The sequence below is a fragment of the Penaeus vannamei genome, chromosome 35 (genome assembly GCF_042767895.1).
Source record: "Penaeus vannamei isolate JL-2024 chromosome 35, ASM4276789v1, whole genome shotgun sequence".
Taxonomy (NCBI): domain Eukaryota; kingdom Metazoa; phylum Arthropoda; class Malacostraca; order Decapoda; family Penaeidae; genus Penaeus; species Penaeus vannamei.
In genome coordinates this window covers 25,999,922-26,025,615 of record NC_091583.1, presented here as the reverse complement: position 1 = coordinate 26,025,615, position 25,694 = coordinate 25,999,922, and the positions used below count along the sequence as shown (strand labels likewise).

The window sequence follows — 25,694 nt, the reverse complement described above, 5'->3', positions numbered from 1 at the left end:
CTCCTCTCCCTCTCTCTCCCTACCCCTGCCACTCCTCCTCCCCCTCCCCTCCCTCTCCCTCGCACTCTCTCCCTCTCCCCCTCCCCTCCCCTCCCCTCCCCCTCCTCCCCTCCCTTTCCCTCTCCCTCTCCCTCTCCTTCTCTCCTTCTTGTCTCTTCTCACTTTTACATCGATAACTTTGCACGTATTAGATGGATCATATAAGCTAACATGCCCAGCGTGTTTGTAGAAACATTTTTTTTTTTGTATTATTGAACTTGAACTATGTGTAATCATTAAACAAATAAAGTTTTGCGAACGGAAAATGCCATAGATTTTTTTTATCATTATTATTCGAAATGGCTTCGGACTCGGACCTCCCCTCCTGCAGTCACACGACACTGCAGCGTCGGCAGAAACGCACGCAAACATACACGCACACACGCACGCACACATGCCCCCCCCCCTCCTCAAGGCGTGAACACACACCCTTTCTCTCTTTATCTGTTTCTCTCTCTCTGTCTTTTTCTTTCTTTTTCTCTCTGTCTTTCTCTTTCTCTCTCTCTCTCTCTCTCTCTCTCTCTCTCTCTCTCTCTCTCTCTCTCTCTCTCTCTCTCTCCCTCTCTCTCTCTCTCTCTCTCTCTCTCTCTCTCCCTCTCTCTCTCTCTCTCTCTCCTCTCTCCTCTCCTCCCTCCCTCCCTCCCTCCCTCCTCCCTCCCTCCCTCCCTTCCTCTCTTTCTCTCTCCCTCCTCCCTCACCTCCCTCTCTCTCTCTTTCTCTCTCTCTCTCTCTCTCTCTCCTCTCCCTCCCTCCCTCCCTCCTCCTCCCTCCCTCCCTCCCTCCCTCCCTCCCTCTCTCTCTCTCTCTCTCTCTCTCTCTCTCTCTCTCTCTCTCTCTCTCTCTCTCTCTCTCTCTCTCTCTCTCTGCGTCTGCATCTTTTTCTATCTTCTCTGCTTCCTTTTCTATCGCCAATGTCCGTGTTCACTCTGATATCATTTTAATCCGATCGATGGATTCCAGATCGATAGATTCCGCGTGAATGAGAGAGAGAATTTGCGTCCCATATGCGAGGAATTCATGATTCAGTTTATTGGTTACGCATTTTGCAAACTCGGATTTGGCGTATGGAAGGAGAGGAACTGAGAGAGAAAGAGGATGGGAAGATGGGGGGGGGGGAGAAGGGGAGGTTAGGGAGAGATGGCGGCGAGGGAGAGAGGGAGAAGAAGAAGAAGAAGAAGAAAAGGGAGTTTATTTGTTGGATGTATTCGATATTCGATTATTTTTTCTACGTTGTGTGTATGGGAATGTAGAAAAAAAAAGAGAAGAGGGGAAATAGGAATATAATCCGTGGTATTTTCGTAGAGAGAATAAAAAAGAGAGAAAAAAATTATGTATGGTTCGTACATAGCGTCGATAAATTTATACGCACCACTTTTGTCTCGAATAACCTAATGTGTTATACCTTGTATTATTTATTAAATCTAAACCATTCTCCCTCTCTCTCTTTCCCCTTCCATCTTTCTCTCCCTCTCTTATTATCATTTCATTTATTATCATCTCCTGACCAGGAAAACAGATTTGCTTTATTCCTTATTATCAAACGACCGGGAAAATATGTTTATTTAATTTGCGATTTTCTCATTGCCGGGAAAAAACAGATTGATTTTATTCATCATCTCATGACCAAGAAGACATTTAATCTTTTAAAAATCTCATGACACGGAAAATAGATTTACATTTACATCCTCATCTCACGGCCAGAAAAAAAGAAAATAGAAAACAGAAACAAATTAACTTTATTATCATTTATTATCTCATAACCGGGGATCCAGTACAAGGGACGAACAGATTCCCGCGGTTCTGGGAGAGGCGAGGAAGGGGGGGCGACGCAAGTTCTTTTTAGGAGGTTATTGACACACGGGCGTGATTTACGGGCGGGAAGCAAGGAAGGGGAGCGGGAAGGTGAAGGGGCGTGGTTTTGGGAAAGGGTTTGGGGTCGTGGGGAAGGGAGGGTGAAGATGGAGAGAGGGAGGGTGATGATAATGAGGAGAGGAAGGAGGGAGAGGAGGAGGAGGAAGGGAAAAGTAGTAGAAAACAAAGATGAACAGATTTTGGTAATAATAATAATGATGATAATAATAATAATTATGATAATAATAATAATAATGATAATAATAATAAACTGAAAGGTTATTCAGAAGATTGCAGTGAAAAATCGAGAAATTGCGAAGATAATTGCAAAGGTAAAGATTATAATAACTCCAGATAAATTTCGTAAATATAAGAGAAAGCTAATCCGTCAACATCCAGAGCCAGTGAAAGGGGAATAAAGGGAAGGTAAATAATTCAATGTGCGTAGGTTAAACAGGTGTAAGGGGGAGGGGGAGGGGGTAGAGAGGGAGGGAGGGTAAGAGAGGGTAAAGAAAGGTAAGGAGGGAAGGGGAGGGATTGCGAGAGAGGGAGAGAGGGTAAAGAAAGGTAAGGAGGGAAGGAGAGGGATTGGAAGAGAGAGAGGGAGAGTAAAAATTGTAAAGGAAGGTAAGGAGGGAGGGATTCAAAAGGAGGGGATGGAGGGGGGGGGGTCTTAAGGGGGAGGGGTAGAGGGGGAAGGATGGTAAGGGAAAAGGGAAAGGGGGAATTGTATTGAAGGAAAAGTATAGAAGGGGAATTGTAAAGGAGAGAGAAGGATTGATGCTAAAAGAGGGGAGAGAGGAGAAGAAAAACCTAAGAGAGGGACAAAGGTCTAGAAAAGAGGGGAAGGGGAGGGGAGGGGAGGGATGCTAAGGGTCGAGGAAGAGGAAGAGGAAGAGGAAGAGGAAGAGGAAGAGGAAGAGGAAGAGGAAGAGGAAGAGGAAGAGGAAGAAGAAGAAGAAGAAGAAGAAGAAGAAGAAGAAGAAGAAGAAGAAGAAGAAGAAGAAGAAGAAGAAGAGGAGGAGGAGGAGGAGGAGGAAGAGGAAGAGGAAGAGGCGGAGGCTCAGGAGGTATGCATGCATGACTATAAAGAATGCATGACCGATATAAATAACGGACACGGCTTCCTGTAACGCCACACCACGCCATCTATACTCTGGCGTTTCGTCTCGGCGCTCCATCACGTTTTTTTGTTCTCACTTTCTCGTATTTTTTTCTCTCTTTTTCTCGGTTTATATTTTCTTTTTTTCTCTTTTGTTTTTTATTTTGTATTTTTTCTTTTTATGTTTCTTTGTTCTCTCAGCCTCTTTGTCTTTTTTCTATATTTATTTTTTCTGTCTTTCAGCTTTTGTTCTTTTCTCTCCGTTCTTTTTTCTTTGTTTTTATGTGTTTTCGTATATATTCTCATCCTCTTTTTATTTGTCTTCTATTTTTTTACTCCCATTTCTTTCCCTCCATTTTGTTTCTTCTCTTTATCTCCCGTATATTTCTCTCCTCATTCCTGCTCCCTATATTTTTTTCTCATTTCTCATATGTATTTTCCTTTCTTCCTCATCCTCCGCAGTTACCTTTTAGTACTTTTTAATTCGTTTTTCCATTTTTAAATCGTTTTACGATTTTTTTTATCGTTTTACCATTTTCTGTTTTTCCCATTTTTTATCGTCTTCCCATTTTTTATCGTCTTCCCATTTTCTATACGAATTCTCATTTTTTATCGTTTACCATTTTCTATGTGTTTTCCCATTTTCCTTTTTCTCACTTCTCTTCCCGCGCCGTCGCCCTCGTGTTTAGGGCCGTTATAGACTGCTCGTGAATTTATCATGTCTGCCATAGTGGCGATGGGGGGAAAGTGAGAGGGTGATGAAGAAGGAGAGGGAGAGGGAGAGGGAAGGAGAGAGGGTGAAGAAATGGGAGAGGGAGAAGGAAGGGGCATGGGTGAGGAAAAATGAGAGGATAGAGGGGATGAGAGGGAGAGAGAGAGGTTGGGGGATCTGGGAGAGTGAGGAAATAGGTAGATGGGAGAAGAGAGGAAAAAGGAAAAGGAAGAAGAGCAGGAGAGAAAAGAAAATAGAAGAACTAGAGGCTCTGAGAGTGGATGAAGTAGAGGATTAAAGGAGAGGGAGGAAGGGGAGAGAATCGAATGAAATATCCATGCTTGCGACTCTCCACACACCGTCTCCCCACCCCTTCCTCCACCCCATTCCCCCCTCTCCCCACGTAATCCACCCGCCTTCCTTTCTCCCCATTCCATCCGTATCTCCCCCTCCCTCGCTTCTCCCCCATTCCCCTTCCCTCCATATCCCCCATCCCCTCCCCTCCATATCTCCGCCTCCCCTTCCCTCCATATCCCCCATCCCCTCCCCTCCATATCTCCGCCTCCCCTCCCCTCCATATACCCCCTCCCCTTCCCTCCATATACCCCCTCCCCTCTTCCTATAGCGTGTGTTATGGCGCCGTTAATGTTCATTGAGGTTCCATTCCATGATTCCGTGACGCTCGATAGACAGCAGTTAGGCCTCTTGCTTTATACGGGACGTTATACCGGAGTCATACCCTCGATATACCGGCGTTATGACGTTATTATGCCAGGTTATCCGGCCTGAGATAGATCTATAGAGACCTTGGCTCGCCCCTAACCTAGAGCGGCGTTGCATGAGGGCTGTCGAGTTGCCGGATTGCCTTTTTCATTATTAATTACTTTGAGGGGAATGTGTCTGCTGATTCTTGATATTTTTTATTATGTTTTTTTTTTTTTTGTTAGTATTGGTATTGACATTATTATTATTATTGCTCTTATTGTTGTTGTTATTGTGTCTTGTTATTATTGGTTATTATTACTGGCTTTACCGTTATCGTTATCATTAATATTATCATTGTTTGTTTTTGCTATCGATATTATTGTTGTTCCCGTTATTACTAATACTTTTTTTGTAAGGGGCAAAGTAACATGACAGTGCTCTCTACTGAAGATCTGTAAGAAAAATGTGTCATTGGATGGTGTTTTAGTGTATTCTTTTCGGCATTGCCATGGTTAACGCAATTCTTACGACCAATTTTACACGAAAGAAAAATGTCTTTGTTTTTCCGTATCCTGCATGTTGGTGTCAGGTGTTTGTTTACAGGAAATGATAAGAATAACTGATGGTAATTATTTTTATTATGATAATCAAGAGTTTGAATGGGTATGGAATGATAAGGAAATTATTACTTTTATTTAGTCCTGCCATCTTCTTTCCCATTACTGTTATTGTTATTTTGTTAACCGTTATTTTAGTACCATTTCATTAACCATTGTTGTAATATTGTTAGTAGTACCAATATATTTAATACCTCCATTATTAGTGCCATTTAATTTATCATTATTAGTGATTTTATAATAATTATAATCATATATTACTTATATGATTATAATCATTATAATAATTATAATATAATAATTATAATCATCAATATTACTTTTACTATTCATAAACTTCATATCGTCTCTCATTTTTGTTTTGTTTTATTTTCTGTGATTTTAACAATTGAGGAGATGGAGATGGAGTGTGCGTTGTGTCATGCGATAGTTGTATGCTTGAATTATTAATTGATGCTGGAATATGTTGTTTGATTCATTACATCAATGCACGCACACGTAACCCCCCTCCCCCTCACACACGTTTTTCTCTCTCTCTCTCCCTCCCTCCCTCTCCAACCTCCATCCTCCCCCTTCCTCCTCCTCCCCCCTCTCTCTCTCGTTCTTTCTCCCTCCCTCCCGTCTCACAAGTTACGTATCCTAACTATCTTGTATTTTGTTACAGGTCGTGTGCCGTTCATCAAGGCCGGCGCTTTTGTGGTGGCTGAGCTCGACCCAATCGTGGCCTTTGTCGCTAACAAGGTAAGTCGAGCGAAAGCGGTTACTTACGGTCACACACTTCAGGGAATGATGATAAAGGTAAAAAGATATTGTGTGACTTAGGGACTGGAATGCACTTACTTCGGAAGGTTTATAGGAATGATTGTGTGTCACGGAGGGCTAAGAGTGTTGTTTATAGGATTTTAGGGGTTGATGTATGGTGTTTCTCAAGTCTTTTGAGTTACGACTCGAGTTTTTTTTCCCTATCTGGCGGGATCCTTAGGGCAGGGAAATGATTTCAGGGAACCAGTATTTTTTATATTCTTGTTATATGTATTAGGCGTTCTCTGAAGTATGATAGTTTCTTAGAGTTTTCGCTATTTGTTATTTCCTGTTTCCTCCCATCCCTCGACCCTCGAGAATTATGGGATGGTTTAAAAAAGAAAAAAAGAAAAGAAAGAAAGAAAAAGAAAAGAAAGAAAGAAAAAAAGGTAACAAAAATATGTATCATTAATATTCTTTGTATTCGTTATCACAGAGAATGTTATTTATCACATGACGAATTTACGAAGGAATTAAATGCAATATCTTCTTCCTTTTTTTAACTTAATTGTTTCTTTTCCCAAAGGGAGTTACCTTGACAGAGGGCCTGGACACCACGCAGAAAGCAGACATGAGAGCTTACATGTCACTGGTGAACAATGTGTTGGCAAATGCAGAGGTAAGAATATATTTGTTTTTGCTCTATTGAAATCGTTGTTAAAATTACTATTGTTAGTGAAATAGTTGTAGGTTATGTATTTTTAAATTTGTAAAAATACTGTTGTTGGTGAAATATTTGTTTTAGGTTATGTATTTTTAGAATAGTTATGATATAGTTTATCCAGGAAAAGAAGTGCATGCAAAAGGGTTATAAAATGCTTGTATAAATCTCGGCTGCATTTGTAAACATGGTTTATTTATATTACAGCAGATGTATATAATATACTAGGACTTGTATAAGTAATGACTTCTTTGTTTAATTCTGCATGTGAGAATTGTTAAATATATGCAAATAATCGTGCATAAATATTTGAAGTCCGCACCATTGCCTGTGCAAAGCAGGAAGTGGCAGATTTTTTTTTTACTAATTGATGAGAATTTTTTTTTCTTAGTCATTACAATTAATCCCTCATATATTCCTCTTTATATAAAAAAGTATTTCCTTTTAATTTTCGTAATTCTAGTTAAATATTTTGTAGCTTTATCCTTCCTTCTTTTCCCCATAGCTTGATTATCCTTCCACCTTTTCCATATAGGTTTATTATCCTTACTTGCCCCTCCCCTCTTGGCTTTATTGTCCTTCTTTCTTTTCCCCCCTAGCCTTATTTTCCTTCCTTCTGTATCCCTCTACATTTAGTATCCTATCCTCCCTTTTGTTTCTCCCCTTAGCTTTATTATCCTTCTTTCTTTGCCCTCTAGCTTTATTGTCTTTCCTTCTGTTCCCACTAGCCTTATTTTCCTCCCTTGTCTCCCTCTACTTTTATTATCCTCCCTTTTGTTTCTCCCCCCAGCTTTATTATTCTTCCTTCATTCCCCTATAGCTTTATTATCCTTTCTGTACCCACCCCTGCACAGGTTTATTATCCTTCCTTCTTTCTTTACCCCTCATATTTATTATCCTTCCCTCTTTTCCCCTTACATTTATCACCCTCCCTTTTCCTCCCCCCGCAGCTGTACCTCTCCTGGATCGACCAGGTCACCTACGAGGAGGTGACACGGCCCCGCTATGGCTCTGTGTACCCGTGGCCCATCAACCACGTCCTCACCCGCCAGAAGCGCAACCAGGTCCTGCGACGCCTCCGAGTCCTGGGCTGGAAGCAGAAGTCACTGGAGGAGGTGGGTGTTTGTGCGTGGTAACACATTCCGTCCGTCTTTATTGGTATTAATGCTCAAGAACTATTGTTAACATTATCACTACCACTATCATCACCATCACTAATGCTAACAGAACCATCATCACTTTCACCACCAAACTACCAGCAATACAAGTGTATCAATACCACCAGTACCAATGGCACCACCAATACCATTACCAATACAAACACCACCACCACCAGTACCAATACCACCACCAATACTAAACCATCACCACCACCAATACCAATACCAATACCACCACCACTAATACCAATACCACTACCATCACTACTAATACCGCTAACACCAATACCACTACCATCACTACTAATACCACTAACACCACCACCACCAATGCCAATACCAGTACCACCACCACCACCAATATCAATACCACTACCACTACCACTACCACTACCATGCTGCCACTAATATCAAAATCATACCACCAATAACAGTACCACCACTACCAATGCTGGCCATTAATTGCATTGTATTGTAAATAGTACCATCACAACTGGTACCGATACCCTTATCACAACCAATAATGCCATTACCACCACCATCATCAGCAATGTTTGTGGCCAGTTTTGCTAATGGTACCAACACAACTGATACCAATACCAGTGCCATTACCAGTAATAATACCAATATACCAGTAACATTACTACCACCAGTACCAATAACATCACTATTACCACTACCAGTGCCATTATTACCAGTAATACCACCAATATACCAGTAACATTATTGGTACTGGTGGTAGTAACATCACTACTGCCATTACCATTACTACCACCACAATTACCATTACCATTACCTTCACCACCAACACCACCACTACCCAATACCATTACTACCACCACCACCATCAACACCACTACCAATACCAGTACCACCACCACTACTAATACCATTAATACCAATACTGATACCCTTACTACCACCACCACTGCCAATACCAATACCATTACTACCACCACCAAGAGTACCACTACCATTACTACCACCAATACCAATACCATTAACAGTATTGTAAATACTCACCATGACCGATACGACTGCCACCACCTCCACTACCACATAAGACTGGCGAAAAAATATTGTTCCTTCTGATTTTCTCCAAAAATCATCTTCACCTTGTATCTAAGATGAGTTATCTATTCACAGGTGTACAATGAAGTCGAACACTGCTGCAATGCTCTCTCCGAACGACTTGACAACAACGAGTTTTTCTTTGGAAACAGGTGAGTCTGCTAAAGCATATTCAGCTATTCATAACTATTCTAGTCCTTTTGCTGCATGCAAGCCTGTTATTTGTTATTCATGTTCTTGCATGATGTGTTTGCTTTACTGGACAGGGAAGAATGCTTGAAGTCATCTTTAAAGGGTTTTCAAAATTTAAATGAATTTATGGCTTTCAGTAGTGAATCTGACTTGTTTCCTAAAGTTATGTGTCAGTATGGTGATGTATGTTATTTTAAAGAAAGCAAAATTAATCAGTAAAATAAGGCTCCACAAATAGTTTATAAAAAGGACTGGAAATATGGATTGAAGCACATTTTTGTCTTAAGAATTTTCCAAGCAGTAAATCCACTTTTCCTCTTTTTTTTCCCTATGTCACATACTGTTTCAGTTGCTCTGTTTCTTGCCTTACAGAATATTCTTTTCCAACACAATAAATTTCTCATACATTCTCCTCCCCTTACCCAGACCAACAGAGCTGGATGCCTTGGTTTTTGGCCACCTGTTCACTCTCCTGACCACACCTCTCCCTGACAATCGACTGGCAACCATTGTCAGGTCATTCGGCAACCTTGTTAAGCTATGTCAGGTGGTTGAGAGGGACTTCTTTGAGAAAAACAACGGAGGCAGTAGCAGTGGCAATGGAGAGGGAGACTATGACAAACTGGAAGACTTGAACCAGGTGCCCATGTGATTACAGGATAGGAAATCAGCCGGAAGAATCAAGATGCCTCGGTGTGATAGCAAATTAGTTGCATCGAAAAAAAGTTACCATAAATCTTCTGATTTAGTAATGCATTTTAAGTCTAAAGATTTGATTATTAGGAAAACTTTGAAGTACAGTATATGCCATAAATAATGAAATAACCATATATGCATTAGAACTTAGTATTTTTGAGGAATGAACAATTTTCTTATTTTTGTAAATAGCATTGTGAATTATAGAAATAAAAGCACTGATAATTTTCTTTTCCTAAGCTATTTTAGCATTGTTGAAATTGTAGGTAAATTAATGCAGTTGTTATTTTTTGTAATCACGAGGAAAGCCTTTAACTTCCAGTTATACAGTGCTTGTACGTAGTGTTATTAGATTGTGTCATATGTATAGTGACTTCTTTAAAATATGTTGGATATTTAACATTGTAAAAAGCCTCTTCTGGCATCCTCTATCTTTTTCAATAAATTTTCAATACAGCTTTTTTTGCCTGCCTATCCTAGTTTAAATTTGCATTATAGGTGCTTATTGAATATTAGAAAACAACAATGCAACTTATCTATTAGATAATAGACAAGTCAGACAAATGTATGTAATACTACATAAAGTATATAATACTATATAAAAAGTACACAAATAAAAATAAAATGATAAAACTTATGTATTTATATATGCAAATTCATATATAAATAAATTAATAATATAATTAAGACAAACATACAAACATAAATACACAATGTGTATACAAATACATAAGTAATATATAGATAAAACTATATACATGCATATATTAATATAAATAGTATAAGATAAATATATAAATGTATGCTTTAGTCCATAAATATATTTATATAAATGTTTATTGAATATTCATATATTCATAAATAGTTCCATATATATTTCTAAACCAAGAAATGTATTTACAAATACATCATCACAAAGCGTGAGGCTCTGTGTGAGAGTGTGCGCGTGTGCGTATTTGAGAGAGAGAGTGCGCCCGCGTGTGTATGAGCGCATGTGTATATTGTGAGGGAAAGTGTGTGTGTGTGTGTGTGCATGTGCGTGTGTGTATGTGTGTGTGTGCATGTGCGTGTGTGTATGTGTGTGCCTGCATGTGTGTATGTGTGTGCCTGCATGTGTGTGCCTGCATGTGTGTGTGTGTGTGTGAGTGTGTGTGTGAGTGTGTGTGTGTGTGTGTGTGTGTGTGTGTGTGTGTGTGTGTGTGTGTGTGTGTGTGTGTCTGTGTGTGTGTGTGTGTGTCTGACTGTGTGTGTGTGTGTGTGACTGTCTGCATGTGTGTGTGTGTGTGCCTGCATGTGTGTGTTTGTGCCTGCATGTGTCTGTGTGTGCCTGCATGTGTGTGTGTGTGTGTGCCTGCATGTGTGTGTGTGTGTGTGTGTGTGTGTGTGTGTGTGTGTGTGTGTCTGTGAGTGTGTCTGTGTGTGTCTGTCTGTGTGTGTGTGAGTGTGTCTGTCTGTGTGTGTGTGTGTGTGTCTGTCTGCATGTGTGTGTGTGTGTGCCTGCATGTGTGTGTTTGTGCCTGCATGTGTGTGTGTGTGCCTGCATGTGTGTGTGTGCCTGTATGTGTGTGTGTGTGCCTGCATATGTGTGTGTGTGTGTGTGTGTGTGTGTGTGTGTGTGTGTGTGTGTGTGTGTGGGTGCGTGGGTGCATGCGTGTGTGCCTGTGCGTGTGTGTGTGTGCGTGCGTGCGTGCCTGTGCGTGTGTGTGTGTGCGTGCGTGTTTGTGCGTGTGTTTGTGTGTGTGCGTGTGTGTGTGTGAATGAGTGTGTATGTGTGTGTGAGGGAGAGTGTGTGTGAGTGCATGTATATGTATGTATGTATGTATGTATGTGTGTATGTGTGTATGTGTGTATGTGTGTGTGTGTGTGTGTGTGTGTGTGTGTGTGTGTGTGTGTGTGTGTGTGTGTGTGTGTGTGTGTGTGTGTGTGTGTGTGTGTTGGTGCATGCTTGTATGCATGTGTGTGGGTTGGTGTGTGGGTGCGTGTGTGTTTACACCATTATATTTTATATGTAGACGATTGGAAAAAGGTTATCTACTTAGCTTAAACAGGTTTCTTACCTTATTGTTGGCTGTTATGCTGCATTCTGAACTTTTGCATTGCTTGTCTAGACCAGTGTTATCCGCAACATAGATCATAAGAAAAAATAAGGAACACACACACACACACACATTATATGAATCATCTTTTTTATTTGTGCATTAAATTCAGATTTATTGATCAGCACTCCTGCTATGCAGTCTTTTCATAATTAGTATATTATTTGAATTATCCTAAATAAAACAGTTTGTTTAGTCATGGTGGACAGAGAGGGGGGGGGGGGTACGTGACAGTACAAGAAGGAAACTTGTTACCACCAGCAGGGTAAGACCGCCTTGTTACATAGCCTCTGGGACCTTCAATCCCCATAATGCAATCAGTCCAAAAGTAAACATTCACTATCATATCATACCGGTGTCTCTATTTTACCTGCTGCATTTGTTTTGTAAGTCCTCTTACCTGCAACTGACAAACACAAAAATAACCTTTAATAACACTAAATGGCCATAAAATTACTTACCAATATCTTATAGTTGCCTGCAGCTGTTGGTGTTTGCATCTCGTCCTGCTTGCCTGATTGCAAGGGAGGGCAAGATGGACGAGATGAACAACTTATCCCAGACACCAAAATGGGGGTTCTGAATGATCAAAACATCCTGTCCAACTTGTCAAATTTAGATGAGGAGTCCTGAATTCAGCATTAGCATTTTATGGCAAATAATTACAGATCCTGGGTGATGTTTCATCACATCAGAAATCTATGTACCAGGATGGTCTTGCATAATCCTTTGGTGAGCCAGACAATCTCCCAGGCAATGAGTGGAGTATACTAAAATACACCCATCCTTGCCCAACTTTACACAAAATTTTACCCACTGTAACAGGGTTAAAAATCAATTTAACTACCTAAACTATGACACAAAGATACTATGTGAAAGTTTCATTAGTTCCATGTTAAATATTCTATTTAACATGTAGTATATAGCATAGACAATGTAGTTGACAGTACATAATATGCAGTTTAGTTATAATTTAATGTATATAGTCTTCTTAGTACAACCTATTACTGTACAAAATAAATATGTCCTAAATCTACTTTGAATAAATTTCATAGAGTTAGATAATGTTACAAATTTTTGAGCACGAATTAAACCCACTTTTGGTTCTCATTATTTACAGGAAGTTCAAATTTGTTATAACAAGAGATAAATCTTTAAAATATAGGAAGGACTGATGTGAATAATAACTTGAGAGAGATCAGTATCTAAATATGAGATATATATGCAGCATTTATTGTATACCTATTGTCATAAATATATGTATTTTTGTCAAATAAATATGAGACATTACTTAAATCGGTCATACTCTAAGCGATGACAAAAAGAAAACAACAAAACAAAAGTAAGATAATATCTGTATTGAGAAATAAATACTGTTACTTGAGGTTTAATTCATTACCACCTGGAGGCAATGAGGTAATTGCATTGATGCATGGTCTTACAATTTCTTAGTAACATAGGAGTTAACTATTAGTCCAGCCTATCTTACCTGTTTACCCTTTTCCATCATTTACAGAAAATCTGATTAAAAAATAGGTTCTTAGTATTTAAGTAACACCAATGACATTAATCCCTCAGAAATGGGTACAGCTAGAGCCATTATGATATAACCTTGCACAGTGTGTATATGGATCATGGCACGCTCTATGGAGTGAGTGAGCTGGTGGTTCAGCTGAACACATAACAAATCCTGCCAGAAAGACCAGACTGTTGTGCAATAATTACATCACAAAAAATTCTGGACCAGTCATGTTAAGGTTAATAACACTTGAAAATAAATCAACCATAATTCAAGGAACGAGCAAATCATGTGCAGTTGCTAAGGCCTACTGACTGTGGCTAAGCACTTGTGAAGCCATCTGTGGGCAACAAAAATCACAAAAAAATATAGTTGAAAGAGAACTGATGCATGACCAATGGCTTCACAGAATAAATCTAAACCATGATCTACATCTTTCCAAGATAGTGTCTGTACATTAATCAATATACTTTTCATAGTTTTCCTGTTTTATATGCCCATGGTGTAAAATGCTTAGACACAGATGCTGGATGGAATCCGACCATGGATTAAATGAACAGTATGAATTTCTTTTTATATGATGTAATCTACTCAAACTGAAGGGACAATCATACAATTTTCTACTAGGTATGAATACATTTCACCTCAGAACCACTCCACCCAGAAAAAGTTTGCTCTAAATTACATTTATGTATTGAAATTATAATAAAAGCTGCCATGTAACTGCTTATGTCTTGACTCAGTTAATCTAGCAGTTAAAAGAAATTACAAAATGTAAGCAATATTTCTTAATTAGCAGAATTCCTACCAGTCTAAGCAATATTTCCTAATTGGCAGAATTCCTACCAATCTAAGCAATATTTCTTAATTAGCAGAATTCCTACCAATCTACCATTTACTGTTTGCTACATCTACAAGCAAATATAATATCATAAACCAAGACCTGCACATTACATTGTGGGTTATGAGCACATAACTGCAATATACATCATAAAAGGCAATGATCCTTTTGACCTTAGCATACAACATGTCCTAATATCCAACCTGTGATATTACGTGTGCAGTCAGCACCATGTGGCAGGAGTAAAAAACTATAGCCATCATTTCTAACAGTGAAGGATGTATGGTTCCTTACTGGTATCACTTCATTACTTCAACACAACAATATTAGTGTAACCAATGACCTCATGTCAATACTTTGTCTTACATTTTAACCCAGTAACAATGGGTGTCCCATATATGAGACACCTGAAAAAATAAACATTGCAGGGCATCCCACCAGTGTGACGCTGTATCAGAGCTCGTGCTCCATCATAGCAGAGGGCCACGGCCGGCCATCATCTTATTAGATTGGTGGGTAAGCCACAAACACTGGATACTCGGTAGGTTATACACTAAATGTATCACCAAATCAATATCAACAAGAACATACAAATAGTTTTTACAATCATTATGAACATATCATCAATCAGCATATGCTTGCCTTATAATACCATACTTCTTTGGGAAAAATATTGACACGTCTAGGGCTCCCAATTTCTTGAGAATATTGAAACTATCTTGCATAGTAATCAAAGGTTAAGAAAACAATATCTTTAGAAAAAAATTGTATTCCTGACTATCTTAACATATTAGAAGACATACACACTGAACATCAATTGAAAACTCACTGAGTACAACTCTTCAGATGGGATTAAATGAAATGTAATTGAGAGAATAAATAATATTACTGAAATCCATTTACTTTTTTCGATCTTCAAGTACAGTGGTTGCAAACATTCTCTCTGTCAACTGCAGACAACAGTAACTCAAGATAAGCACACTGCAAAAGGGACGGGAAAGGGAAACGGGAAAGGAAGCAAAGTGACCAACACTTATCTCAACCACTGACGATGGAGTATGTTTCATAGGGTTGAAAATGTATTATACCTACCAAGGTCTAAACTGAATTGTGAAGCACGAGACTTTTGGATCTTACAAAATCTAATGATTACAAAGCATGTATATATAACTATAAAATGTATCCACTGACATTAAGTTCATTAATATGCATAGAATATGAAGTTGAATTAAATGAGTTGTCCATTGGTTCCGACAATCATATATAATAAAAACAGTAAAACATTTAAAGTTAAGGTTTAATTACTTTAACACTCACTGCTAACACTGGTGAGTTTACTTGTTGGTGTATAGCAAGTATTTATATAAAATAATTTCCATTTTGAAAGATTAAATTTCTTTAGCAAGCTGTAATGCCCAAGTGACATTGTGGAAATGGTATTAGGATCCAACATCTTCTTAAGCTGCAGTTTGTAAAAAAGGAGGAAGAAAAAGAGAGAGCAAGAGAGAGGGGAAGGAAGGGGAGGAGGGGAAAGGAGAGAGGAGAGAGAGAGAGAGAGAGGAGAGAGAGAGAGAGGAGAGAGAGAGAGGAGAGAGAGAGGAGAGAGAGAGAGAGAGAGGAGAGAGAGAGAGAAAACTAGCAAGCTAGCTTTCCCAGTTGCTAATCAAACTGGCTACCGCAACTCTCTATCCATCACATTCAGTTCTGACCGAGATCTTGTCCCTGGCAGAGCTATCAGACTTCTCCTTACTCTGGCAAACGAGAAGGCGAGAAGGGGTTCTCCTATGATCACAGTCATTCTAGCACTGGGGGTATCCACCTCGCAGAGCCAACACTAAATGGAGAACAGAACCACCCTGGACTTTGTAGTCTGCTGCCGTCTTCTCGTCATTCCTGAAGAGGAGGAAAAGTTCAGCTAAATTTCAATAAAGTTCGTTTTAGAAATCTCAAACGGATATCACTAAAACAGGTAAGAGTGTTTCCAATACAAGTAGTTTTTTCCATTTCCTTTCACACAAATATCTTCTACATAGACACTTGAATAATAATAATAATAATAATAATAAAGGAAATTTTCTACTAGTGCTAAAAGGATTCATCTCAAAATTACTACACTCTAATCCTGTAATATTGTGGAATTATTTTAGTTTACTGAACTTAACTAAAAAAAAAACAATGATAATAACTATGACAGCAGAAAGAAAAGAAATAAATTATAGAAAAGCCAAGAAAGAGCAAAAAAAAAAAAATTACCTGCACAGACTTCAACAAAAAACAAAATAAGCATTACTCCTTACATCTGCTTTCCTGAGAAAATGAGTCGCTGCTGAGGTGGTGGGATGCCCTCCTTCTCTTCCACTCTCTCCTTGATTCGCTCAACCTTGTCTGTTGGCTCAATGTCTATCTCAATCTTTTAGAAGAGGAAAATAAAAAATATATATATACCATCATGTCTATAGTCCTTTCCAAGAATATTTCAGTTGTGCAGCATCTTCTAAACTCAATAACTATATACACTGTTGTGATATGCTTTCAAAGTACATTATTCTAGGAAAATTGAAGAACTGTTTGTACTTATCACTATTATGGGCTAGTAGTATTTCATTACAGAATATCATTTAAAAGTCTAAACAAGACATGAGTACTACAAAGAATCTTGCTGAAGTATCACATGAATACGAACCTCCTTTCCAGTCAGGGTCTGAAAGAAAAGAAAAGAATTAGTGAGAAAACTAGTACTGTTAAATATTACATAACACTATTTTAACCCCTACAGTTTGTAAAATATTGACAGAGATAATGAACATTTAAAGATCTGATAGACTTTAGCAACATACACTTCATATTTTCACTAAAAGTGGCTTTGTAATTATAGAAGACGGGGTTTACAAGCCATGACATTTGTCCAGGTTTGCCAGAGCTCTTATTTCATTCTCACATTAAAGCATAGTGTTCAAGCTCAGTCACTGTGAACTCAATCTCCCACCCTCCCTCCCTCTGCTTCTCTTCTCACTTACTCTCTCTCTGTATCTTTGTGTGTCTATATTTGCTTTTGTCTATTTGTCTCTCTCTTTTTATTGTCCAATTCCTCCTCCTCCTGTTTCTCTGTAACACTGAGTCTCTTCTTATATCTTACTCTCCTTCATTCTTTCTCTTTTGTATCTGTGTCTGTCTTGGAGAGAAATTGGTGCTAACACCTTAACAAATTTTCTAGCTGTAATTTTACTGACATCCCATTACCATAACCTTCAATAAAAATATGAAATAATACATTTTTTGAAGGGTGGAATATGGTAAGAATATTCACTGGCAACATATAGGAGTACTAGAATAGTGAAAAAAATTATATGAAAACGACAGAAAACTCACCATGTCACCTATTTCAGAATCTAATTTTCAGATTTCCTTGTTATATCTATACTCTTTTGATTCAATAAACCATCTATTTTACAATCATTTTCCATTAGAGCTGTCTTGACGTAAAGACTCATTTAGTTTAAGATATACCAGTTTTCTCACAACAAACATTTATTTCCCTATCAAAATCTGAAAAGACTCTATAGCCCATGGCTTTGGCACTCTGCCAAGCATATTTTGGAATTGATCTTGTAGACTTGCCTGGCTAGTTATTGTCAAATACAGAACAAAAGCAAGCCATATCTTGCCTTAATCCGTAGCCGATGGGTGGCATGTATGTACATATCATGGCTGTTGTGGACCGAAAAATGGATGGCATCCTGTCATGCCCATTCCCACACCACTGGCTCATCGGACAGAGTTTGTTTTTCTCCGATAGTAGCGGCTTCATTTATATGGTAAAGATATTAAGCAATGGCACCTTTATATATCATAAATTATAGTAAAATAAAAGCTTTTAGGTTCCAAATGTCGCTTGCAAATTACCGATCAAGCCGGGCGAAAACAGGGGAAACTGCTGATGCACGCCAACAATCCTGTTATTACGTCCACTTGCCAAACATTTTTACCTGTCAGCACTGGGTTAATATAATAGCAGAGGTTTGTTGGCCTGTGTCAGAGGAGTGATAGGCACAGAGATTGTAGCATTTGCTTGATATAGTACCACTACTGTGGATTGGCAATTACAAGTCACAGTAAGATTGCAATACAATTAAAAGAAAGCCCATGGATGTTACTCAGATTCACCAAAGCCATAGTGGGGAAAATGGTTTCAAGAGACTAAGTTCCATTATCACTATGCCACTTATACAGGTACTTCTGCAAGGGCCAAAAAACCTCCACCATACACATTGGTGTATAGTGATTGGTTCCCTGTTTAACTGCAAATCACCAGGTAGTCTGCAAGCTCCATTTTCTCAGATTATACGTGATGGAGGTTTGTTGGTCTATTTCCAAAATGCTAAAGGCACAGAGACCATGATGAGTGCCTGAGTCACTGTGGATGCATCTCTGGAAAGCTACTTTAGGAATACCTTTTTTTTTTTACCAACTACTACAGCATTACCCATTTTTTTACCTACTATTACAGGATGATTTTTTTTTTACTTACTACTTTACGATTACTGTTTTTCAAATCAATTTCAGTAGCTAATGATATTACTTTAATCCTGCAAGTCCCATTTACCAAGATCTTGGTTTTCCACAAAATGTGCAAGGTTTTCTATAGACATATGGGTTGGAGAAAAGAAGGAAAAGGAAATGTGAAGAAAAGACCAAGGGCTGAGGCCCAAGGTAGGGGAGATCCCTAACATTGAGCCTCAGTGTCTGTCTTCTAAGTCTCCCCCCAACCAGCAACAATGGGCATGGAATTAGGGGGTTTGCTTACACAAAGTTCATATAAAAAAATACAAAAGTTAACTGAAAAAATTGCCAGTATGATAGGGTCTATAATGTGATTGCTATAACATAAGCCAAGAGGTCTGCTTGATGTAGACCTATACAAGAATATCATCTTCAATTTGCCCTAACTCAGTGTGACCAAACCATAAAGATTATTTTTTTTTACTGACGACTACACCTTTTCGTCCTCTACAAGAATATCATCTTCAACTTCCTCTACCTTAGTGTCCATATTGTACATATCAACCATTTTTTGTCCTCTATAAGAATATAATTTTCAATTTGCCCCAGCTAAGTGTGTCCCTATCCTGAAAATAAACCATTTCATTCAGGGGGAGAGGGAGAATGGAAGGGACAGAAAAGCAAAAATTATCCTGAATCGCATAAACAAAAATAGAGAGAAATGAAAAATACATAAATAAATAAATAAATAAATAAATAAAGTAATAGCAAAACTATAGAAAACATATAATGGTAATTTTATGGAGTAGATCTTCCAAATGGACTGCAGCATTTTTTTGTATCAATGAATTTCTCTTCCCTCTACTATACAATTATGTAGATTTTATTGTGTGGACACCCCACATTAGAGAAAAGCTTGGCCCTAATAGCAGGGGAGACCATGAACGGTACCAGGAAAAGTGTGTGGTAAAATACGAATAATAAACACAGAATTAGTAATTATAGCCTATTGTCTAATATAGGGGGCTGTGCCCCCCTGCACCCCCCCATAGAAGGTTAATGCCCCCAGCTTCCACCCAGGAAAACAAAGAATCCTCCATGTATTCATGGAAGGAGAGAATATAATACTGACATGTGGGACCATCCAATGGCGAATCTGTTTGATACTCTCACCTGCCATGAATACATGGAGGACTCTTTGTTTTTCTGGGTAGGTGTTGGGGTCAGCAGCCCCCAAGGGGGGTGGGTGTCATAGGGGGCACAGCCCCTGCTTTAGATAATAATAACTGATTCTGTGCATAATATTCATATTTTGCCTCGCAATTTCCCTGGTACCTTTCATGCTTTCTTGGAGCGAAGAATGTGGGGGTTTGGGGGGTTTCTGCAACACAATTTCTATATATTGGGAAAGCAGAGAGTGAGAGGAATCCACTGAATCCATGTAACATATGGATTTCAATCACCTGAAATGAAAATCGCTACATTGAAAAAAATAGCAAATTTATTCTGCTTCCAAAGGATAAAAAAAACAAACATTAGAATTATCCGAGTTGTTATGGAGAGGGGAGGGGGGGAGGTGTTGACAGAGGTGTGGTTTTGAGATACCAGGTTTTGAACTTGGTTACTTTTCCCTTTTTTTCTTTTTCTTTAGATTTCTGATCGCATCAATATTAATGCAGTATATGGCATTCACATGGTATTCTGAAGTGTGGCTGGTACCTCGTTCTCCCCTTTTGCAAGGTATTAATCGCACAAACTGCACATGGTTGTCGAAGTGCAGCCTTCTCATCACAGGCTTTACAGTGCCTTTATAGTACCTCGTGAGGGATTTAATACAAATAAACAACTGCTGCAGCTGTGATTGTAAGATGTATTTCTCATCAAAAGGTTTATCACTTCCAAGCATAACAACTATCGTTAGTTGTGTCCTCTTAGCGAGTGATGAGGGGTATGTCTATGTGATGGTGTTGAGGAGGCAGGCGATGCGCAACCTCTCTCTGACTCTCTGGTGGTGACTGCCAGCACTGTCTCCTGGTTGTGGCTTCCCACTGATACATTAAGCAGAGTTGCCTGCTTTTACAAGTGAATACCAAAAAGAAGTTCAAAAGATTGCGAAAAATCTACTTAGTCGCGTATATTTGCACAAACATGATACAGCAGCGATCGGAGAGGGAGTGCGGGGAGGGGGGATCATAGAATTAGTCATAACTCCTTTAACTTTACTTATTTAACAGAAATGTTTAGTCACGGGATTCCCAAAGCCTACTGCATCACAGGAGATTTTCTAAAATTTTCGAGTATTTTAGAAAATATTTATTGAAAATTCAGCAGATGGCCCCCTAGCAACCTTCTTTGTGTTTTGCTGTTCGAGAAACTATCTTGCGAGAACATGCTATAAGTAAAAGTATGTAGGCCTCTGTGCACACGAAACAACACTGCTTGATATGGCTCAACACAAAATCAAAATTCTGGCTCAATGGTTTAATTATAAAATTGTGATGAACTTCACATTGCTAAAAACAAACTTGCTTTATTTTCTGAACAAAAAATTTGCATTTCCCCCAAAATACTCTAACTACGCAACTGGAAAGCCTATAAATCACATGAAAGGAAAACATTGTGCAAAATAACCCTTTACATTATTATTATTCGATACAAGCCGAGAGCAGATAATGCATTTTATTTCCACAATCATTATGAAATAAATACACATCATAGAAGACAATAGAAGTGGGGCAAAAAGAACAACTGCTGCAGCTTTCATTAACAATTGCCATACAACTCACAACATTAAAATAATATTGTAGTTTAATGAAAGAAAAAATCAAAACATTCTGTCAACTTCCCGAACCGGGTAAGACACTCGCCTCTTCTCTTGTCTTTACACGCTTATTATCAATCAATATTTCGCTACTAAATCATGGCTCTGGAATATAATAAGGTGTTTTTAAATTCATGTCTCCAAGGACGATAATTACCTTCACTTTGATCAGCATTTTGAAGGATTTTTCCGACCTTTTCTTCTTCCAGACTTGGGCCTTGAAGTTTCGGGCAGTCTACTTCCAGGTTGCAACTTGGATATATTTATTCATGATTCACTTAGATTATACTTATTGCGCCCATATTTTACAATAGCTGCGTAATTGTGAGTTATCTGTTACCATTATCTAAAACTTTGATAATTATTTGACAAGACGTGTAATTCTCCACACATTTACATAACCCGGAAAATATTCGCTAACGATGACTTTCATGCCCAGAAATATTACAGTTTTCATGGAATTTATATAAATACGCAACCTTTCTTGTTGTTTTAAGTTCATATTATCAAAAGATCATAATCCAAATAGTTGAAATAATTGGACAAAATAGTTTAGCTGTAGTTACATTACGTTCATAGTTATATCCAAATTTGATTTCAATGAATTTGACATATAAGCTATATCTTCTTATTCCAAAAGTATCTTATTTAGATACATTGCACCAATAGATTGAATGAACCATTTTATAGTAAGAAATATCGTCAAATGGTTTCCTTTTCCATTGTTAATGTATTCAACAACTATAACACCAATATCACACATATCAATACATACACATTTTAAAAAACTACAATCAAACTATTCGATCGTACTTAATGCAAAGGGAAAAAACTTATTAAACAAACCACAAAGTCTAAGAAATTATAAAAATAAAAATCTTCCATCCACAAGTCTCGATTTTGCTAGTGTAAGCGACCACATCAAACGCCGTGTTGTTTGGCTTCGAAAACGTATATTTTTGTATTTTTTTATGAAGGAAATTCCGGATTCTGGCTGATTTTTGGTGATTGTATGGAGTGAGGGAGTTTTCGAGGAGCAAGTCAAGATGAATCCTTTGACGTAAGTGATTTAATGAATGATTGGGAAGGATTTGTGGGAACTGAGAAGACTGGGGAAGACAAGACACTATTTCAAATATGTTGATTATATTTTAAGTTATATGATTGTTATGTCTATTTTATGTACAATTAGAAAGATGAATGTGGCTGTAATATTTGTTTCTCTTTGTGGTTGAAGTCAAGGACATTATTTTTGGATGAAGTCAGTTATTTCATATCTTCTAGCAAATATAACCTAAACAGAAAGAAATAAGATGAAATAATGAGGTAAACTATGGTTTGCATAAGATCTATATATCCCATGTTATTTTGTAGTTGATAAAATACCATAAATATCGTCTTGGTGGATGGCAGCATCTGTCATATTAACACATGAACAACCAGTATGTACTGTTGTCCATACTAGAATTGGTGATTCCTATCCACCAGAGATGTGTGCCAAGACCAAATTTGATATACGCCAAACTAATTGTTCAAATACTGAATATCTTTCCTCCAAATTACGCCAGCGACGTTAAGGACGGAAAATATACGCCAGTTTACAAAATTTTCAAAGGCCTGATTCCAGACTGGACGGTTGCTTTGTGAATCATATGTTGCTGGCAGACATTGAATAGTTTTATTATCAGTAACAGAAAATTTAGAAATAGCCTGTGATACACTGTTAGTAGCAGCTGATCACTGTCAGTGTAGCTGTTCCTATTACCAGATAACTAGACAACAAAGATACATTTTAAGATATATTGAATCCAGAAACATGTAATTAAATGTTAAACTATTTTTATTTGCATTTTAGGAATGTGAAAAATATCCAGAAATTGAGCCAGCGAGAGCTAGAATTGGGTGTCAACATCAAGCAGTCATGGCATCAGCAGTACCGAGACAGCGCTTGGGTATTCCTTGGAGGGCTTAACTATGAACTCACCGAAGGAGATATAATCTGTGTCTTCTCGCAATATGGAGAGGTGAGGTCTTTTTTTTTTCAAGTACTATACAGGGAGAAGGGAGAGAAAAAGATATTGTTATTTTTAAAATTTGATTAGGTATCATGAAGCAAGTTTTATTGTTGAAAGTAATTATTATATCTTTAGAGTGTGGTAATTTTCTCAAAATTCGACGTAGACCACAGTGTAATAATTGTCACAGTCAGCTAGTCATCATCATTTATCTTAGTATATCTACTGGTTATTACATTTGTATGTTTTTCTCCAGATTGTGAGTATTAATTTGGTACGAGACAAAAAGACTGGAAAGAGTAAGGGCTTTGCATTTTTATGCTATGAAGATCAGCGTTCAACCATTCTGGCTGTTGATAATTTAAATGGCATAAAGGTAAGTATATTTAGAAAGGTAAAATACGTAGATATTATTTGTATGATTTATATTAGTTTGAAGCTAGTGGCATACCAGGATACCAAAGGGGATGTGTGAGATGTTGCAACCTGTAGAGCTTTTCTCTTCCCATATTTGGCAAATATGTGAAGAAATTTACCTACTTCCCTTCCAAATTAAAGGTCTGAACCCCCTTCCCCTGTGCATAGATCATCACTGCCATTACTTTCACCTATAGTAAAGGTCCTTTAAAAAAAAAGAGATAAATAAATAAAAGATAAAATAAATTTCTCCCACTCATACTCCTTTATCTCATTATAACTGCAGCTAGCGAGCCGCATAATCAGGGTCGACCACGTGGAGGAATACAAGGTGCCAAAGATGAGGGAGGACATGTCTGAGGAGCAGCAGAAGTTACTGATGGAAGGCTGTGCCCCAAAACTCATTCCTGTAGAAGAGCAGGAGAAAGAAGAGGAACTAATGGTGATACCTCCAGGTGAGTGGCTTTGGTTAGGTGGGGATGAGGAAGTTTCATAATTGAAAGTGAAATGAAAGGAGATGGTAATTAGAGGTATTGTAAATGTAAATGTTCCAAGTGGATCCTATTTTACAACTGATTGACTTTTTTATGAGCATTTTGTGTGTGTGTGTGTGTGTGTGGGGGGGGTGACCTTCATTTTCCATTAGAGTTTGTATTTATTTATTCTCAGACATTCATAATCATTACTAATCATATTTTTGTTGGGTTTTAATGATTGCTGAAAAGTTAGTTAAAATTTTATCTTCACAATTTGAAAAAGACTGTGCTTAATTACTTTATTGTTTTACAGAACAAATTAAGAAAGAAAAAAATGATAAGAAGGTCAAAAAGGAGAAGAAGAAGAAAAAAGACAAGAAAAAGAAAAAGAAAAAGAGGCGATCATCTTCATCCTCATCATCAGAGTCAGAGTCAGACAGTTCGTCATCCTCGGATAGTGACAGTGACGACGACAGCTACAAGAAAAAGAGAAAGAAGAAGAAAAAGAAGAGAAGCAGAGACGAATCAGAATCAGAGAGCAACAGTGGAGACTCTGAAAGAGAGAGGAAGAAGAACAGGGCAAGGAGGGAGGAATACGGCAATGGGACCTATGTAGTGAAGGAGGAGAAGAGAGACCCAGGCTACGAAAAGTACGAACATGTCAGACAAGATGTTGACAGAGACAGATACCGGGAGAGAGACAGGGGCCAAGAAAGATATAGAGATGTGAGGGATAGCAGGGACAACCGAGACAGGGAATATAACAGACACAGAATGGAGAGGGATGATAGGGAGAGAAGAGAGAGGGAATACAGGCAGGATGGGAGGGGCGGCTACAGGCAGGGGGAGGACCGGGGAAGAGGGGGCAATAGGGATGGCAGGTACGGAAGCCACAACAGAAGTCCGGACAGAGATAGATATAGAGGTAGAAGATAAGACTTTTTTCTTCTTACTTTATCACAGAAGACGTGTATTTTGAATTATGAAGTATTATTTTCTAATGTCATTAGGATTTCATTACTGAAATGTGGTTTTTAGCATTGTTTACAGACAGCCATATGATAGATGCAAGTGACATATTATCTTGAAGTAATGTGTTGCTTGTTTCTGTTCATATTTTTATTCTTTATTATTATTTTTATTATTTACTGTGACTTAATATATGTTAATGCCATGTTTTATGAAATAAACATATTCTTTATCTTTTCTTTCTTTTTAATTCTTATAGTTTATTCATAAGAGAAATGTTAAAGATGTAGCATATTTATCTTAGAGGCTTAACTGAATTAAAACAAAACGAATAGAAAAGAAAAGAAAAAACAAAACAATACAATATGTTTCTTTATATATGTGTAGTATATTAGATTTTAGTCATGAAATTGTAAAATGATGGCTGAAGTAC

General features: G+C 38.1%; 3 protein-coding genes across 3 annotated transcripts in view; 2 read left to right on the top strand and 1 right to left on the bottom strand.

Moving 5' to 3' along the window:
* LOC113809658 (metaxin-2) overlaps window positions 1-10,064 on the top strand; it is a 128,015-nt gene extending 117,951 nt beyond the window's left edge. The window contains exons 3-7 of the mRNA XM_070113982.1: window positions 5,691-5,767; window positions 6,354-6,446; window positions 7,439-7,603; window positions 8,795-8,871; window positions 9,338-10,064. Of these exons, the coding sequence (XP_069970083.1) occupies window positions 5,691-5,767; window positions 6,354-6,446; window positions 7,439-7,603; window positions 8,795-8,871; window positions 9,338-9,563 (638 nt within the window). The 3' untranslated portion in view covers window positions 9,564-10,064. The remainder of the gene's footprint in view (window positions 1-5,690; window positions 5,768-6,353; window positions 6,447-7,438; window positions 7,604-8,794; window positions 8,872-9,337) is intronic.
* Window positions 10,065-14,816: 4,752 nt separating this feature from the next.
* Window positions 14,817-21,674, bottom strand: Nedd8 (Nedd8 ubiquitin like modifier). The gene is made up of 4 exons (XM_027361314.2): window positions 21,542-21,674; window positions 16,747-16,764; window positions 16,361-16,473; window positions 14,817-15,956 (listed from the first exon to the last, which is right to left on the bottom strand). The coding sequence occupies exons 1-4, from the start codon at window positions 21,557-21,559 to the stop codon at window positions 15,863-15,865; spliced, it is 243 nt and encodes an 80-aa protein (XP_027217115.1). The 5' UTR covers window positions 21,560-21,674; the 3' UTR covers window positions 14,817-15,862.
* A 604-nt stretch (window positions 21,675-22,278) lies between these two features.
* On the top strand, window positions 22,279-25,493 carry LOC113809657 (RNA-binding motif protein, X-linked 2). The gene is made up of 5 exons (XM_027361312.2): window positions 22,279-22,444; window positions 23,240-23,408; window positions 23,656-23,775; window positions 24,103-24,271; window positions 24,606-25,493. The coding sequence occupies exons 1-5, from the start codon at window positions 22,431-22,433 to the stop codon at window positions 25,226-25,228; spliced, it is 1,095 nt and encodes a 364-aa protein (XP_027217113.1). The 5' UTR covers window positions 22,279-22,430; the 3' UTR covers window positions 25,229-25,493.
* Window positions 25,494-25,694: the final 201 nt, after the last annotated feature.